This window comes from Euprymna scolopes, chromosome 2 (genome assembly GCF_053919585.1).
Source record: "Euprymna scolopes isolate OS-2025 chromosome 2, ASM5391958v1, whole genome shotgun sequence".
In the NCBI taxonomy this organism is placed as follows: Eukaryota; Metazoa; Mollusca; class Cephalopoda; order Sepiida; family Sepiolidae; genus Euprymna; species Euprymna scolopes.
The window spans coordinates 192,992,166-193,011,606 of NC_136483.1; the positions used below are offsets into that span (position 1 = coordinate 192,992,166).

The following is a 19,441-nucleotide window of genomic DNA, read 5'->3' on the forward strand; positions in this document are numbered from 1 at the left end:
GCAATTTCAGAGCAATGTATTTCGATTTTATTTTTAAAATAAAAATATTTTAATGGTATTTTTATCAATACTTAAAAAATAATTTAATAGTATTTATTTTGATTTTATTTTTAACATTTTGACAAAAATTTTTACTGGACATAAAAATTTTTTAAAGACATTTTCCACACTTTCACGGATTTTTCATTTCGATACAAATAAGGCCTTTTCAGGGTAAAAGTCAAAATTCAAGGATTTTTCAAGTCTGTACAAACCCTTTACTAGTTAGTAACAATTTTAATATCCATAATTTCTTTCTTTGAGTATGAATAGAGATTTGGAATGGATGTAAGTGTGCACATTTGTGCAACCACAAATTTTTAAATTTTATTTAAGCACCTCACCCCTTTTTATGAGAGAAAAAAAAAAAAGAAATTTTTTATTTTAAAAAAAAAAGTTCATTTCCAAAAAAAAAAAATTTTGTTTTTGTGTCCTAGGTTTCCAAACCATTACTCAGAAGGTTGAGTAGTAAACTTCCCAAATCTTCATCCTGGAAAAAAAAAAAAATAGCAATCAAGCTGAGTTTGTTAGTTGAACCATCGAATAGTTTTGTTCACTCCCCATTAGTCTTTTATGAAGCTGAAACTATACTATGACTACCTTTTAATGCTCCTTTCAAGATAGGGGAGGAATAATGTAATATCTGTTTTATCAAGTGTTGACAGATTAAAAGGGTTAATATGACATGGGGAAAAATGGAAAGAAAAAAAAAAAGAAAATGCAGAAAAAGATTAAACTGTGTTAAATACTTGTAGGGGGTCAAAATGAAAAGAGATTGATAAAGAAATATTTAATTTCTTCTGAAGAAAAACCTTGGAGCTATTTTGAGCAATTGCAAGAAATATTCATTTGATAATGAAGAGAGAGCCTTGTAAAATTTCTTTTCCTGAGGAAATAAAATTGGCTGACGTTTTTGATAAAAAAGTAACAGCATTTATCCGGGAGCATTAAACATTTTTCACTCAGGGTGATCTTATCAGCTGATTTCAGAAGATTTGGTTATGTTTTTTTTTTTTCTTTTTACATAGGCATCACCACTTATTAAGGCCGATAGGCCACTCAAGGATAAAGGTTAAAGAGTGTAGAGTAGTCAAACGGACAATATAGTAATCGATAGTAATGGAAGTTCGGTAAATTTGTTAACTTAAGTGGAATGGCTCATCAGAAACTTGTTCACGTTGGACTTGGAGGCAACCATATTATAGACAGCTGGAAAGCAGGAAAACGGAAGACAATTCCACAGGCGTGCAGTTCTAAGAAAGAAGTTTTGATCATGGAATCTATGTTTAGGTTTAGGCACAGATAAAGAGTGGGGAAAATTATTGATAATGTTTTCAGCTAGTCTAGTGTTTCTTGTGAAAGTTTGGCGAGGGGGGACCATAGATTGAAGCTCAGTCGAGCACTTTCCATGAAAATAACGATAAAGCAGAGACAAACTCGCAACATCTCTTCTGTGAGATAGAGGTTGCAGTGAAGAGAAAAGGACATCTCCCACCAGGCCACGAAGTCTATTTTGAACCCTATCAAGGCATGACAAGTCTTTTCTAGCAGCTCCTGCCCATATGTGGCAACAGTATTCCATCCTTGGACGTATCTGGCTCTTATATAGATAGAGAATTGCATCAGCAGTGAGATATCTACTGGATCGATAGAAGGATCCAACCATTTTTCCAGCGGCCTTGGCAACAGATTTGATGTACGTATTCCATTTAAGATCAGGAGTAAAGGTCAAGCCCAGATGTCTGTCAAAACTTGAGGCCTCCCCAAGACGAGAGCCATTCATTTTAATTGATGCCAGATGGGGATCAGAACGTTGATGATGTAAAGATATGATGATGTTTGATTTTTTTATTATTATCATAACTAGAACATAAGGATCTTGACTGATATCTGAAATAAGATGCCACTGACAGTTTTCTGAAATACATCAAGTGATAAGAATTGCTCGTCAAAAAGAGTTGATGATTAAATTACCTGCCAATAAATCGTTCTCTGTGGTTACAATTATGAAAACCCACTCCAAGGGCAGAGAACTCCCCCCCCCCCCACTGTCAGAGTAACAGTGATAGATCGAGTTCTATGAAGGAGAAAAGAGTGATTTTAGACCTGTTGTTCACTCACGATTTTGCAAAATCAAAATTTGTGATTTTTACTGCTAACTTAAGACAACAGTGCGTTGTTGAGAATTATGGATGGAGTTCTATTTGGAGAAGACAGAGTTATGCCCCTCTGGTACTCAATTTAATGGTATAGGTGAGCTTTGGTGACTCTGCTTGGTTCGTCCACTGACTCCATGCCATTAAGAGACTGACTCTTAGACTTAGGGTTAAAATCCTCCAAACTTTACCAAAGAGTGTCATCCAGACACAAATATTAAAGCCAACGATAAGTTGTATAATCTTTCAACAAGTAATTATTGCTACTTTATCCAAAAAGACTAATTGTTGAAGTGTTATTCTTCCTTCTTTTGGCTTAAAATGACCTTTGCTCCCCAGTGATACAGACTTTGGTGACCAGTGCTGAACAATTTGCCTTCTTGATCTTTTCATAACATAGAAGTGGTGATTCATAGGACAGGACCTTTTAACACTCATGGACTTCACCAGAATAAATGCTGGATACCAAGTGACCAACTGGGATCCAGAACAGCCATATTTGATGTCGTTACTCACTGGATATTTGGTAGGGAGTAAGGGGCACATTTTCTAAGGTATTGACTCCTCCTCTTGGGATGGCAGTGTAGCTATTGTCATATATGTTAGTTGGTATAATGGCTATTAATATTTGGAGAGAATTCCTTGTAAGTTTTGAATCTTAAAAAACTCCTATTTTATGGTAGAAAGATTTGATTCAACAAACCTGATGCAACCAGGAAACTGCAATGTCTTTTGTTTCTTCATCACCAGAGACACGCACAAGAACAGAATCCGAAATCGTAATGGAACCATCGGAAGAATAATGGATTGGATAGTTCTGAATTTTACTGAAAAAAAAAAATAAAAGAGAAATTCCCATCAATTTCAAATCAATAAAAATTTGATGTTTCCTCATTTTTCAGTCAATTTACTTTTCAATCTACTATATATTTTCCTAGAAAAACAATATTTGATTCTGGTACGTCAGTTTTTCTTGTCAATCATCGTATAACATTAAAAACAATAAAATGTAATTCAATTAAATTAATTCCTTCTAGAAAAATACTTTGACCAGCATGGAATTATTTTAAAATGGCGGTCATTTTAAAAAAAGTGACTTACCTCTATTCATTTGTACAAAGTGAGTTGTGTTTGATGGAAACAAAAATAATATAGTGGGGAAGAGGGGGAGTATAATTAAAAAAAGAAATACATAATAAATGTACTACCAGGCAATGCTGGTTAGGTACAGCTGTAGATATTATCACATTTGATTTAATATCTGTTTTACATGCTGGCATGTGTTGGATGGCTTTTTGAAATTGATTTTCAAACTAACCTATCTCTGAACAGCTCATTATCGCTTTCTCTCATGTTTTCCATAGATAATTAAGGATACAGGAAGCTAGAAAAGAAAAGGGAAATGTTCAGTCTGTTAAGTGAAAATTAATTTTGATGCTTATAGCAGTCAATGATAACTGGCTCCTGACTCACCCAATTAACAGCAGAATCCCACCCCTTCGTTGTAAACGCCCTTAGATGCTGGAAGATTTTCTACACTGATAGCTTCTTTCTTCAGATTGCCTGCCTTTGTAAATCCCTTCTTTATCCGTTTCATGAACAGTACCAACACACGGAAATTTAAATGTAATATAAATAAGCATCTGGCTGTCCAATATCCCCCCACCTTCTTCCGACACATAATCTAGATATGATTACAGTATAGTCGACCTTATGTTTCAGTACTATCATGTGTTGTTAGAGATGAATAAATGTAAAAAAAAAAAAATGTATTTTTCATTGAAATAAACCTTTTAATTTTCTGATAAAGTCTTTCTGCTGTGTCAGTTACGGAACCTTCGTCATCCAATGAGATTGTTGATGTAAAACGCAGCTGGTGTTGCCGTAGATCCAAATCACTCATCGCTTCGACTGGATCGACAAGTCGTGTTTTCTATCAAAAAAAATAAACAAAAAAACATTGAATTTAAGATACTTTGTGTGACAATAGTTATGGAAACAAATGTTCAAGGGTGGCGTGTGTGTATTGTAAAAAGTTACTGACACTCGAAACCCGAGCAATAGGAAACAAAATGGTGACATATGCAAATTAAAATGCAATCGAATTTGAGCATAGAAAAAGTTGGAATTTCTTTCATTGGCAAGAACATTTTATTTTTTTGACTCTGAGTTGTTTGAACATACGGTTAATTCGCATGTCAGTGAGGAAAAAGAAATATGGATTTTCTACAAATGTCAAAACAGGAAAAGAAAACAGTTTGTCGTTTTTGCGCTGAAATATCGTAAGCTGCAGAAAAACCTTTTTCTTTTTGTACAAACATTTAACAGTATTCGGCAGTTCAAAGGCAAACTTTAATTTCAACACTTCAATTTGATTGATCCTTTGGTACTTGTATAGTTTAATCAAGACATTAAAAAATGAAAATATCGAAAAAAGGTTATATTGTACGTATCCGTTTTGTACTGAAGACCTTAAAAAAATATTTCATTTAATTTGATCGAGTGTTTTTTTTTTTTACAGCAGAAAAACATGTTCATATGAGAGCGCATTGAAGTCAGCCATTATGGAATTTGTTAAACACGCTACGGGGAGATAACTCCAGTTAAAGCGCCGATACTCCCTCCCCAGCTTTTCTTAAAAAAAATCGAACCTTTTGCTCGGTATCATAAATTGTTTTTTTTGCTGTAAAAAAAAAAAAAAACTACTTGATGTAATTAAGTGAAATTTTTTTTCGGAGAACTTCGTTCTATAACGGATACGTACAATATAACATTTTTTGATATTTTCACTTTTTAATGTCTTGATTAAACTGTACAAGTACCGATCCTTTAATTTTGTGGTAAACAGAAATTTACCTAAAGACTTTCAACCACTTACCGACTTTGTCATCGGCTTAAATAAAAATTATTTTTCGTTTATATTAAATATTTTTTGTGCGTTTTGAACAGTTATTGAAATTTGTGTGACATTTTTTCTTTTGAAGAAAACAAACTTTTTCTTATTTGAATCTATTGTTTCTTTTACTTGTTGTGTAATACATTTCCTATGTGCAGATACATAATTTGGAGGAAGATAAGTTTTGAGACTCTAAAACATCAATAGTTAAAAAAAAGAAAAAAAAAAAAGATATTGTGCATATTCAATGCATTCATATTCATTTTCAGGGAAATTTTTGGAAGAAGTTTATGGTATTTTTTATTTGTCTTCCCCTGTTTTGAAAGGAGTTCTTCAAAACTGAAAATGTCCATAACAACATTAATGCACAAGTGCCTAATCTTTGAATTTGGATTAAAATCCAATTTCACATTCCAATTGACTTCAACTCTTCATCACTTTTACACTCCTTTCAACAATGCCATCTTTATTTTCTCTCCCTCCAACCAACTTCAACTTTCCTTCATACTACTCTTTTTTTCATCCACACCCTTCCTTTACATCTCCCACCAATTATTTTTAAACATGCCATGCATATTAACAATCTACATTCCATTCATACAAACATTTTCAACTTTTGTATGTTTAATCTGACTCTGTTCAGTAAATGCTATTCTTGATAAAGTTTTATGATTGAAATCAAATATTGAAACAAAAGAAGCATGATTTCATGTTAATTTTTCATGTTCTATTCTGTTTGTTCTTTGTTTAATATCTGATTCTTATGTATCCCGACATATAATAATATTGACAAAAGTGTTCTTTTACTTTTAGAAAATGTTGCTAGAGTTTGTTTGTCCTATTAATATCTACATGGCTCATCATCGTTGATTCTCAAAACAAAGTTAACTTCTTGATATGACGTTTAACTTCACTTATCCTGATTAAAATAATAAAAAAAATCGACTTACATTTGATTTTATAACAAGGGCTCCATTCAAAATGCGGGGACGTTTTGGATCAGGAATCAATGAACCTGAGAAAGAAAAACATATTCATTTGAATAAAATTATTTTTTTTCTTTTTCAAAAATTAAAAAAAAAAAAAAAATGGAAACTGAAAATTAAGTGAAAACTAAATTTGAACATTTGAAAACAATTTAAGTTTTCATTTATTTCTCTTTCTATAAAATTAAAGTTATATGTTTTTATGTATTAAATTCTAAACTAATTAACTGGTCATTATGAATTTCAGAACACACATGCTAGGTGTAAGGGGTTGTATTGTGGGTTATATTTAGCTTTTTTTAGAAGAATATAAACTTGAGGTGGAAGTTCTGATTTTCGTGAAATTTTAACAAAATTGTTATTTAAACATCAGTTAATAAATATTCCCCAAATTTCAGTTTATTTTAAATATTTAAAAATGATTTGGGGATGTGGGGATGACATAATAAAAATACAGATTTGCATTGAATTTTATCCATAAGCAATTAAGCAAGATTTTCCGATTTTACATTTCTTCATTGTAACTCTCACATTTTAGACATTTTCTGAAATCAAAATCATGTAATGAATTTTGGGTACTTGTGCAATTTAATCAAGACATTAAAAAATGAAAATATTTAAAAAAAGTTATATTGTACGTACCGGTTATGGAATTAAGTTCTCTGAAAAAATTTTTTTCGCTTAATTTGATCAAGTAGTTTTTTTTTTTTTACAATGGATAAACAATTTTTTATGACACTGAGGTAGCCATGTTTTGATTTTTAGACCACAAGGAAGGAAGAAAAGCTATTATCTAACATGGAGAGTAAAAAAAAAACAAAAAAAAACAAAAAACCTACTTGATCAAATTAAGTGAATTTTTTTTTCAGAGAACTTCATTCTATAATGGGTACATAAAATATAACTTTTTCATATTTTCATTTTTTTAATGTCTTGATTAAACTGTACAAGTCTGGAATTTTGATCAAAATTGGAATAAGAATTCTAGACATAAGATTTACTAGCATTATATTTTGATTTTAATTTTTTGTATGGTGACATAAAAGTAGCACAAACTTTTTTCTTCAAGGAATTTATTTTACCCGTACAAGTATTACAAGTATTCTCCTAGTTGATTCCTAAAATAGATATTTTGATTCTTGAAATTTTTTTTAAAAATCTACATATTCATTAAATACTAATCTGTATATCTCCTTATATATAAACGGCACTTTGTCTCAGTGTGTTAGTTCATTTCCTATGGATTCTGAAACTGCCAGGCCGATTTTTAAAAAATTTCATGCAGATGTACTTTATGTGTCTGGGAGTGTTCATAGATAGGTTTTCTATCAGAATGCCTCCAATAAGTATTGAAAATCGATAACTGAAAAAAAATCCGATTAAAGAAGGAACAGTCTAATTTTGATCAAAGGTAACACTCTTATACAGCCAAACATTACAAGTGCACTTGAAAAGGGTTATCACCACATAAGCAAAAGGGACCAGTATATAAAATCAACAGTAGGTTCTTTGATAAGACAAGGGTGCGTTTGAAATGAATGTTTCTGTTTGGAGCACAAATGAACCATGATACTTGACTTTTGCATTTTAAATTTCAAACTATTATATAAAAATAATTTTATATAATCAACAGTAAGTTATCCACAGTGTAATGTAGACTACAATGTATTGTGGACTAAGTCACTGTGGGGAGGCATGTGAGGCTTCCTCCTTATGCACCGTGATGAGTGTTTGACTAGAGCAAGCACTAAATCGATTTGATTAAAAACGAGAGATTTTGCGGATTTCAATGCCAATAAAAATATTGAAAATGTGGAACATTTGTTGAACCTCATTTAATCCTGGGTAACGTTAGGTCTCCCTGCTAGTATAGTAATATTTCTATAAAATCAATTTCAAGGATATTGATCAAAAGATGGATTCTAGATTGTTAATAAAAAAATTGATTGTTAATGATCACACAGTTTTGACTACTCTCTTTCCGTGGAACCATGCATAATGAGAAAAACAAGAAAATGTTACTATTTTTTTTTTTTTACCTGAGAGAGATGCTTCCCTTTTCAGAAGGCTAACAGAAATATCCAGTGGAACATTGTGAATGGTACGTATGACGGATGTTTCACCATTAGCTGGTTTGAAACAATCAATACCTAAAAACACACAAAATTTTTTTTTTTAAACATGATTTAGAGAGAAAATAAAATGAAAAATAATGAAAATAAATCCTACAAAATTTTCTCTAAAATGTTTTTTCTTTAGCAATAATCAAATTATGTGAATTCTGTTGACTGATACTGGGTGTTGTTGTCAAAGTTTCTGATGCATTTCATCCATTTGTTGACAGTACTTTTCCACCGTAATGGTTTTGCCTGCATTCAAAAAACTGTAATAGATGAGACCAGTCACAGACCACCAAACAGTCAGCATGACATTCTTTTGGTGCAACTGATTTCAGGAAGTATTGTGGAGCTTCGTCAGCATCTAACCACTGAGCTGTGACGTCATTTGTCGTAAAGAACCCACTTTTCATCGCAAGTCACAATCTGGTCGAGAAACGGGTCATTCTTGTTGTGTAAAAGAAGGCAAGATGACACTTCATAATGGCACTTCTTTGGTTGTTGATCAATTCGTAAGGCACCCTTTTATCAAGTCTTTTGTTTTTTCAATCTCTCTCAAGTGGTTGAAAATCATCATATATGCTATGTCTAATTCAGAAGCAAGTCCTTGAACAAGATGTGCATGAACTGGCTTCGACTAAGGCTCTTAATTGATCGTTGTTAACATCTGATGGCCTACCCACTACACTCATCATCTTCAAGCCTCTCGCTGCTGCCAGGAAATCATGAGCTGTTTCAACAGCATTTTGGTCTAGTTCGAATTGAATTAAGAAAATTGTGCGAATTTGCTTTTTTCCATATTGTATTCAACATTCTAAAAAGAAGACATAATTGCTTTAAAAAAACTGTAATTTAAACAATTAAATACAGCAAAAAACGCTCTGTAAAAAGATATATAAACTAAAGGTATTGCAACAAAAACTTATTTGAAAATCCATCATTTGAAATCAAAATTAAAAATTCCACAAGAACTTTCTTCTTAACCTTACGTATCAGACAAAAATAAGTATACTTACCACTAATTAAGGAAAATTATCAAATATAATTTTAATTAAAAGTAAAAATCAGTTTTATCACATTAAGTAATTTTGAAGAGTTATCTGAAAAGAGGGGAGATAATTCAGTCTATCATTTCAGCAAATGTTAATATTTCTCTTAAAAATGGACAACTCACGCAAATTACGATAAAATTGATTTTTACTTTTAATAAAATTTCAACTTAATAATTTTTCCCCCCATTGTAACTCAATATAAGCAGGTGAATTAAATGAATCGGTTTTCAAAAATATGAGCCGCTCTCATGTGACCGTCACAGGAAACAATAAAAATCATCATAGTCTGAGAGAACTTGGTCTTCATGATGCATGAGACTTTATGCAAATTGTAGCTAACCACCTGTTTTCAAATTGTGCAACTGCACCTGAGAAGAACCAGAGAATCCCTGACTGGATTGGATGTTTGAACTTGTTCAGGAGTTTCTTAGCTTTCTTGAATCTTATTGGTGAGTTGTTGGCGTTTGTGAAATTTGTATGAGGCAACACAAAGAAGTAAGCAGTAGGAGGCTAAACGCAGGGGACATAACTCCGAAACAAATATTTTCGATTACTTGTGGCATGGCTGCAATATTTGTTGTTTATAGCCATAGATTTTTTTTTCCTATAAACACAATGGTAATTATTCTACTTGATAAATTTTCATAATTTTTGGATATATTACTATTTTCGACATGACAATTAAGTACATCATATTGTTTTTGCTTAAAACGATATATTTAAAAAATTGATTTGTTGACAATAGCTTTACAAGCACCAAATATTACTTCAAATAATAAAATGATTTCCAACGAAAATCAGTTGCAGATGGGTTACTTTGTAATTTAATTTTTAAAATTTGTCAAATGCATGCTAACATGTAAAACAAATATTAAATCAAATATGATTCCTCCTGCTAGTCAGTCAAATTATTTAAGGAACTGCAGCTAAAGTTTCCAAATGTTTTAATATGGTTTAATTTATCATGATGCATTCGTTTCTAAGTTGCCCATTGAATTAAAGAACTGCTGCTACACAGGCAGCAACACAGTTTCCACTGCAGACAAACATGTGATTGTCATTATAACAAGATTATAATCAATTTTCAGACAAATTCTCTTCAAAAGTTTATTGAAATGATTTCTTGCTTTTAAAAAATTAAAACCAAAAATTCATACCAAATTCTTGCTGAATTTTCTGCTTAAGAAAATCCATTTTGGCCGCTTCTCCGTGCACCAACATCACATTACGGGGTTCACACTGTGACACCAACTGCATAATCCCCTTTGCATCTGCGTGCGCACTGAATGACATGTATCGCACCTGCAACTTTACCTCCAGCTGAAATGAAATAAAAATGAAAAGTAATTTCTGTTGTCATTTTTTTTTTTCTTGGATTAAATGAGTTTAAGGCATCCTAGGATGAGCAAAAACCAAAAGAACACATTCTGCCTTAAGACCACCATTTTTTATAAAAAAAAACTTCCGACTGAATTATGAACACCATAATGCATGTTTTGATTTACCATCTCAGTTTTTTTGTGTTTTTTTTTTTAAGGGTTTTATTTACAAACATGTTTTGTTATTTGCACATTTTCAAAGAACAAATTATTTGCAAAACGTTTTTTTGTAAACATTGAAGATTTATAAAAAATTGCAAAATAGTTTTATTCACAAAATTATTATTTAAAGTATCAGATTGTATTAAAAATTTTTTTTTAAATATTTAATTTTTTCTCTATAAAAATGCTAGAGTGATAAAATCATAAGTAAAAAGTAAGAAAATCAGTGTTAAGAAAATATATGTCCTTTTGGTTGTGTTCATTCTGGGTGCTTCAAATCTATTTGATTCATTTTCTTTAAACACAATTTATTAGATTAATATCTTGATTGTTATATTTACAAAGTTTTAACCAAAGAACTGATTGAGTCAGGATGCCTTTTTAAAGTCTATGGCTCTAAATGGGAAGCTAAGATAATATATAATTTTATAGTGACAAAAAAATAAAAGATCAAAGAACAAGATAGGATTGAGTGAGTGCTGTCATTTTATTTTATTTACAGAACCAAGGAAAAGAGTGAGAAAGTTGTACTGCTATATTTTAAGGCAAGTGGAGAGTTGTTTGGTTTTGGTAAAAAAAATCATCTAGAGGGAGGGGGATAGTCTCAATAAAAACACTGGTGTTCATCATCTTGTTATGTTAACGTTAGGAAGGAAATCCGGCCTATAAAAATATCATCTAAAATAATAAAATAAGTTTTTTGACAGAAATCAGTTCAGACAAGGCACAAAACCATTTGATGTAAGGAGCTAAAAAATGCAACTTCAAGATTAAAAACTTGCCAACAATAAATGTTAGATAGATAAATTCCAACCTAGAAAACAGCAAGTCTTCTCCCTTTATCAAAAAAATCATTCATGAAATGTGAGGACTAAAGGACAAAATAAGGGAAGCAAGAGTTACAAGGCTGTCGAAAGTATCTAGCTTTAAAAAAATTGAATTGCAAACAGGTTATTTTGGAATTCTATTTCAATGCAAGCCAGCATGTAAAATAGATATTAAACTAAATATGATGATGATGAGTAACAACAATGGAAGAGAAAAGAAAAGAGAGAGACATCACTATTGATTGAGTCAACTACTTACAATGTGTCAATGAGATAAACTGTTCTTTGATAACAAAAGGAAAACAGGTTATCTGGTGCAGGTCGAAAAGATTTCATCATGTAGCATTACAAACGACTTCTTTAGGTTCATCTTCTCCAAATTAGGAAATATCACCTGATGGTAAAACTTCTTCTATGGATTCAACCTTAACTACAGGCCATAATAACTAAGAATAAAATATAAACTTTCAAAATTTTTGAGATGAAGATTTATAATTTGTATTATTTAGATTATTCGGACTACTGTTCTCATCTTGAGCGTCATTCACACAACGTTTCAGCCAATGTAACATCCGACTTTCTTTCGGCATATCTTATCAAACTCTGGAATCTTTCTGTCGAACTTGGAAACCTGCATGGAATAGGTTTAAGATTCTCAAAATCCAAAATTGTCCGCAAGAAACCATGATGTAACAGATGAAGTACTAGATAAATTCAGTTACGTAACACTCTATGGAAAATTAAAGTTTTTTTTTTTTGTTTTTTTACACAATGGTCACCACTTAGCAAGGCCCGGAGGCCACTCAGGGATAAGGGTTATTTCAAGTACAGTACGTTAGTGTGGAGATTTAATGAAGTGTTTACTTAAGAGGGCGGTTAATGTTGGACTTGAACACATCCAAGTTGTAGTCCGGTGGGAAGCAGGCAGACGGAACAGAGTTCCACAGGCATGCAGTTCTAAGAAAGAAGCTTTGTTCATGGAATCTACGTTTTGATTTAGGCACAGATAAAGAGTGGGGGAAATTTTTCACAGTGGATTCGGCTAGATGGGTGTTTTTCGTGAAAGATTGGCGAGGGAGGACCAGAGATTGGAGTTCAGACGGGCACCTGCCATGGAAATAACGATAAAACAAGGATAGGCTCGCAACGTCTCTTCTGTGGGAGAGAGGTTGCAGGGTAGAGAAAAATGCATCCCCACTAAGCCATGAAGTCTATTTTGTACTCTGTCAAGGCAAGATAAGCTGTTTTTTGCAGCTCCTGCCCAGATATGGCAGCAGTATTCCATCCTTGGACGTACTTGGCTTTTATATAGATAGAGAATTGCATCAGTAGTGAGATATCTTCTGGAGCGGTAGAAGGATCCCACCATCTTTCCAGCGACTTTGGCAACAGACTTGATGTACGTGTTCCATTTCAGATCAGGAGTAAAGGACAAACCCAGAAGCTTGTCAAAACATGGGGTTTCTCCTAGACAAGAGCCATCCATTTCAATTGATGCCAGATGGAAATCAGAGCGTTGATGATGTAAAGATAGGAATTTGGTTTTAGATGCATTAAAGGTAACCAGCCACGTCTTCCCCCACTGAACCACGCGCTCGAGATCAGAGGAGAGAGAATCAGAGAGAACTTTGTCATTTACAGCCTTTGATGTGTTGCCGTAGATGGTCGTGTCATCAGTATAGATGTTAACGAATGATTTAAGTATGTGTTTAAGGAGATCATTGATGTAGATCAGGAAGAGAGTTGGCCCAGGATTGACCCTTGAGGAACTCCAGCATTAATACTGCAGGCCTTTGATTTTTGTCCATCGACCACTACTCTTATAAGCCTATCGGAGAGAAATGATTTAATGATTGAGAAAACATTTCCAGTTATACAGTAGCTGGAAATCTTGTGAAGTAGGCTCTTATGCCATACCTTGTCGAAGGCCTTTGACATGTCAAGAGCAATTGCCCTAGAAAGGAAGCCTTTGTCAAGAGATTCACTAATCCTGTGAGATATAACCGTTAACACATCTGCGGTAGATCTTGCAGAACGGAAACCATATTGCATGTCGCTAAGAAGGTTATTTCTGCTGAGGTGGTTGACTACTTCTCTATTTATTGTGGATTCTAGCAACTTACTCATGACACACGGAAGACTTATTGGTTTGTACTGAGAGGGAGATAACTTATCACCTGAATTCTTAAATACAGGGCATACTGATGAGGTTTTCCAGGGTGTTGGGAAGCACTTCTCCTTAAGGCAACGCTTAAACAGTTTGGTAAGTATGGGGGCAAGTTCTGGTTGTAATTTTTTTAACACTATAATTGGAATACCGTCAGGAACAGTTGCTTTACTGGAGTCAAGGTTCTTGATTAGCTTGGCGACCTCACGCACAGATATTTTTATGTTGCAGAGCGTGTTGTCTGTTATAGGAGGGAATACGGGGAGTTGATGGCCTTCGTCGCACAGGGTAGAATTTGCCGCAAAGTTCTTGGCAAATAGTTTGGCCTTGTCTGATGCTGACGAGATGACCTCTGGTCCATTGATAATGGTTGGGATAGAACGCACACTTCTGTTCAGGATCCTATTTGTTATTTGCCAAAACTGGTGGGAACCAAGCCGCTGATCAGCTACTTTGGATTTAACAGACTGGGCATATAGCTCTCTTGCATTTTTTATTACTCTTTTACAGTGGTTGCTGGCAGTCCTGAAAGCAGATTTAGTCTCAGTGCATCTATTACGTTGGTAGCTATGGAAAAAGTGATTTCTGTACGCGATAGCAGCAGCACATTCTGGGGAGAACCATGGCTGGCTGTAAGGTTTTTGTTAGAATTTTTTAGATGGTATGAATCGGTCTATGCCTACAATTAACCATTCGGTCAGATCTGATACTATAGAGGACACATCCTTTTTAAACATGGAATGCAGAGGTAAATCAGATATGAATGTACGGAAGCTATCCCAGTCAGCCATGGAGTATCGGTATACAGTACGGTGGAGGGGTACGTCTGGGGACTTATTACATTTCATTTTTATCTTAACTGATACGACGGAGTGGTCGGAGGATCCTAGAGGAGAATGAACGGAACATGAACATAGCTCAGGGGAAGTTGAGAGAAAAAGGTCAAGAAGGCTTGCATATTAACCAGTAGTATCGAGCACACAGGTGGGTTCGCGAACAATTTGAGTGAGGTCATAAGCAATGGCAAAATCATGACAAAAGCTCCCCTCATCGTCTGTCTTATTTGAATGGATCAGCCATTCCACGTTATGGACGTTGAAGTCACCACAGATGTAGATGTTAGCCAAGGAATGTGCAGACAGGATCTGGTCTATTTTCTCAGATATACTCTTAAAGAAAGTAACTCCGTTGTTTTGGGGCCGATAGAGGGCAAATATAAATGCAGTGGTGTAAGCAAGTGCAACCCGGAAGCACATATAGAGTAAATTAGGATCTTCTCTAGAGATATCCCTGCCACACAGGAAGCCATCTTTAATGTAGGCACATATTCCATGCCCATGGCGATCTTGGGGGCCAGCCCTATTCCAGTTTCGCTTAGAAAGAATATGTCCGGTTTTGTCTCCTGTAATTGGGTTTCAACCTCTGGAAGGTTGGAACGTAGACCCCTGATGTTGCAGAAGGAGACCTGGTAGTAGGGGTCTACATTGGAAGATGGGGTTCTGCAGGACAATTGTGAATTATTTAAAACTACTACCCACTCATAGCTGATGGAACAAGAGCATGCTACCCTCATGGATTAAATAAAGGGTTCCATTCAAAATTCCATGTAGATTTCTAAGTTCGACAAAAAATTCACAAGTTCAACAGAAAAATTCCAGAGATCAATAAAATACACCTGAAGAAAGTCAGAGGTTACATCAACCGATATGTTGTGCAAATAACACTCAAGATAAGACCAGTAGTCCAAATCATTCAAGTGAAAGCTTTAATGTTAAAGTAGTTCATCATCTGTACCGAGTCTGTTGCTTTTCATTTGTGTCTTAAAAGCATTGTCCAGGCAGTTTGCTGTATGGTGATGATTGAAATAAAGGAAGGTTTACGTGTTATGTTCAAAACTTGGAGGAGTACTATGCAAAGAAAAGGCCTGAAATTAAATGTCACCAACACAAAAGTGTTAATTTGTGGTTGTAATGTTGGAAATTCCCTGGAAAGAGGAAACTTCTCATACTTAATTTGTGAAAAAGTTGCAAGTCAATTTTCTGTGGTATACATAAACATTAGATACTCAAGAAATGCAACAGAATTACTGGTAGGCTGAGAGATGATAACCAGTTTGTGTGTAAGAAGTGTAAGACAATGGAGATGGATGAGAAGTCAGATGTGGAGAAAATATATGTGAAATGTGAAGAGCAAAGTTATTAAGATTGTTTCGAAAGTTTGTTACCTTGATGACATGATTGGAACATAGAATGGGACAGGTGCTAGCGTGATTGCAAAAATTATGAGTGCATAGAGTGAGTCCAGGGAAATTCTGCCATTACTAACCAGCAGAGCATTACCACTGTTGACTAAAGGAAAGGTCTATCAGGCGTGTGTACATAGTGCAATGATGTATGAAAGTGAGAGTTGAAGACATGCGTTGCATGGAAAGAAATGATACAATGGATATGTAACAGAGGTCTTAAAGAGAGGATTAAAATTGATGATCTCATAAGATGATTAAATCTGGGAAATATAGGGATGTGCATGCAGAACTGGAGGCTTTGATTGTATGACCACATTGAAAAAATGAATGAGAGTTCTTGGGTTAGTAGATGTAGAAGAGTTGAGGTAGCAAGGTCAGCCAACAAAGAAAAGCCATAGAAAAAAATGAGAGGAATTAATAAAGATGTACTCGAGAGAAAGAAGGATAAATTTCTCCTAACAAATACCCCGGATATCTTAGCACTAAGCGAGACTAACCTACACTCCTCCATCCCCTCTAACTACTTTAACATGCCTGGCTATCTCCCACTCTGCCGTAAGGACTCTGACAGACATATACACGAACTTGGAGTCTATATTCGTAACACCCTCCCCTTGACTAGAGAAACAAACCTAGAAATGGACGATCAAGCCTTTATGTGCTTTAGACTAAACATACAACATAACATTAGCTACTTTTATTTCCTCTACCGCTCTCCCTCGACTCATGACTGCATCATAATAAACAAAGTCTCTGACAGCATAGACACAGCACTCTCCCTCGACACTAGCGCACAAGTACTTGTATTTGGTGACTTTAATGTTCACCACAAAAACTGGCTTGGATTCTCTACTCACACAGATGCAGCGGGCAGCACAACACATAGCTTTGCTATATCTCACTCCCTATCACAGATGGTTACGTTTCCAACCCATTTCCCTGACCAGGAAGAACAACACGCATCACTTCTAGATCTGTTTCTGACATCAGTTCCCGAGGATTGTATAACAAATGCTGACAGCCCACTCGGGAACGCTGATCATGCAGTGATAATGGTCGAAATTGCCCTAAACTCTAGACCCAAAACTGAAGAGCCAATGCTCAAAACAATGAGATATTATAAAAAGGCTGACTGGGAAACCATCAGAGATCTTATCAGAGATGCCCCATGGCGAAATATTTTTTCTCTTCCTGCTGAACAGTGCGCAAATGAGACCATTGAATGGTTCAAAACAGCAACTGAAGCACATGTTCCCATGCGGAAATTTTATAGCAAGCCCCACTCTCCCCAATGGTTTACTTCTACTTGTGCAACTGCCATTGCTCAAAGGCAGCATGCATACCGCAGATTTAACCAACATAAGTCCAGTTCAAACAGACATAAGTACATAGAAGCTAGAAGTAACATTAAGAAAGAAATAGCGACAGCTAAGAGAGAATTTACTGAAACCACTAAAAAACGCATCGAAGCACAAAAATTAGAAACTCGTGACTTCTGGAAAATCTACAACAGTGTAGTAAATAATGGGCAATCAACAATTCCCCCACTAACCAACAATCACGAGGTTGTTTGTTCAGTAACCGATAAGGCTAATATGCTTGCCAGCCGGTTTGCCTCAAACTCCACACTGGACCCTTCCAACCACCCCTGCCTGACTTTCCTTTGCGGACAGATGCCACGCTAGACAATCTAAAAATCACTCTTGCTCAGGTGCATTCTATCATAAAAAACCTTGACACTTCATAAGCATGTGGACCTGATCTCATCCCAGCTGTGCTATTAAAAAGTGCTCAGCCGATGTAGCTCCAGTTCTCTCCAAACTCTACAACAAATGCCTTAATGAATCATGCTTTCCGGGTTGTTGGAAAACTGCTTCTGTGGTACCAGTATTTAAGAATTCTGGCGAAAGAACTGACCCATTAAATTATCGCCCCATTAGCCTCGTCCCACTTTTCGCCAAAATATTTGAGACCATAATTAACCATGCTCTAGTCCGTCACCTTACAGATGCTAAACTTCTGACTGACAAACAATATGGATTTAGACAAGCCCGTTTCACAGCAGACATCCTCACTGTAATCTCTGAACGTATATACCATTCACTGGACAAAGCGGGGGAGGGAAGAGCGGTAGCTCTAGATATATCTAAGGCTTTTGACAGGGTATGGCATGAGGGTCTCCTCAGGAAAATTAGATTATACAGTATCACTGGTAGAATACTTAACATAATTAAATCCTTCTTAGATAAGAGAAAAATCCAGGTTGTCCTCGACGGTCGTACATCTAAACCATATGATATAAATGCGGGAGTGCCTCAGGGGTCTATCCTTGGACCTCTATTGTTCCTAATATTTATTAATGACCTCCCCGACAAAACTGCCTCTGAAATGGGTATATATGCTACACTCTATAACAGGCACGACAGGAAAACAAATGAACACATAACTAAAGAAATGGCAAAAACACTAGAGGATGACCTCCAATCTGTAGTAGAATGGGGACAAAAATGGATGGTCACATTCAATGCTGCCAAGACTAATAATGGTTTCCTTCAATAATAACAAGAAACCTTCTCTGCCACCAATAGCAATGGCCAGTGACTCTTTATCTGAGAGTACATCTTTCAAACTGCTTGGCCTAACGTTCACAGGAAACATGAGTTGGAACAATTACATTGAAAACATTGCCAGGGCCGCTGCGAAGAAGGTAGGCTATCTCTACCATGCTAGAAAACTACTGACACCTGAAAGTATCCTGTACCTCTATAAGGTCACCATTCGCTCATATATGGAGTATTGCTGTCACATTTGGGCTGGTGCATCTGCTGCTAGTCTCTCTCTCCTAGACAAGGTTCAAAAGAGAGTCACCAATCTGATAGGCCCTGAACTGGCATCTAAGCTTCAGCCTCTGTCCCATCGACAAAACGTTGCATCCCTCTGCCTGTTCTACAAGTATTTTAATGGTGAATGCTCTGACGAACTGCAGTCACTTGTGCCCCCACGACATAGACACCCTGAATAAATCTGACAGGCAGCTAAATCCCACCCCCACGCAGTAGAGATCCATAGATGTAAAAGCTCTTTCTACTCCAGTAGTTTCTTCCCCAAAACCGCTAGACTCTGGAATTCCATTCCAGGTCCCTGCTTCCCCAACTGTACTGACGTGCAGAAGTTCAAGTGTAATGTGAACCAACATAGTGCCCCAGTAGTTGCTGCCCCTGATAGTAGCCCCCTACACCAAAGTGGCAATGTGCCTTGTTTAGGGTGAAAATGCAATAAAAAAAAAAAAAATAAAAACAATAAAGACCTGGCTAGGTTGGATTAAAAATCAATTTCTAAAAACCGTGCAACACATTCCAACATGTAAAATGGACATTAAACTGATGATGATAATGATTTAGTCATGGCTGACAGA

At 35.3% G+C, this 19,441-nt stretch overlaps 1 protein-coding gene across 2 annotated transcripts in view; it reads right to left on the reverse strand.

Annotated features, from left to right (window-relative positions):
• Positions 1–362: 362 nt before the first annotated feature.
• The window catches only part of LOC145300514 (integrator complex subunit 11-like), a 65,771-nt gene continuing 46,692 nt past the window's right edge, over positions 363–19,441 (reverse strand). For both annotated transcript variants that reach the window (XM_080144491.1, XM_080144490.1), the window contains 6 exons: positions 10,404–10,566; positions 8,117–8,227; positions 6,042–6,106; positions 3,986–4,128; positions 2,899–3,022; positions 363–529 (listed from right to left, as the gene is read on the reverse strand). In XM_080144491.1, coding sequence (XP_080000617.1) covers positions 473–529; positions 2,899–3,022; positions 3,986–4,128; positions 6,042–6,106; positions 8,117–8,227; positions 10,404–10,566 — 663 coding nt within the window. In that variant the 3' untranslated portion in view covers positions 363–472. The remainder of the gene's footprint in view (positions 530–2,898; positions 3,023–3,985; positions 4,129–6,041; positions 6,107–8,116; positions 8,228–10,403; positions 10,567–19,441) is intronic.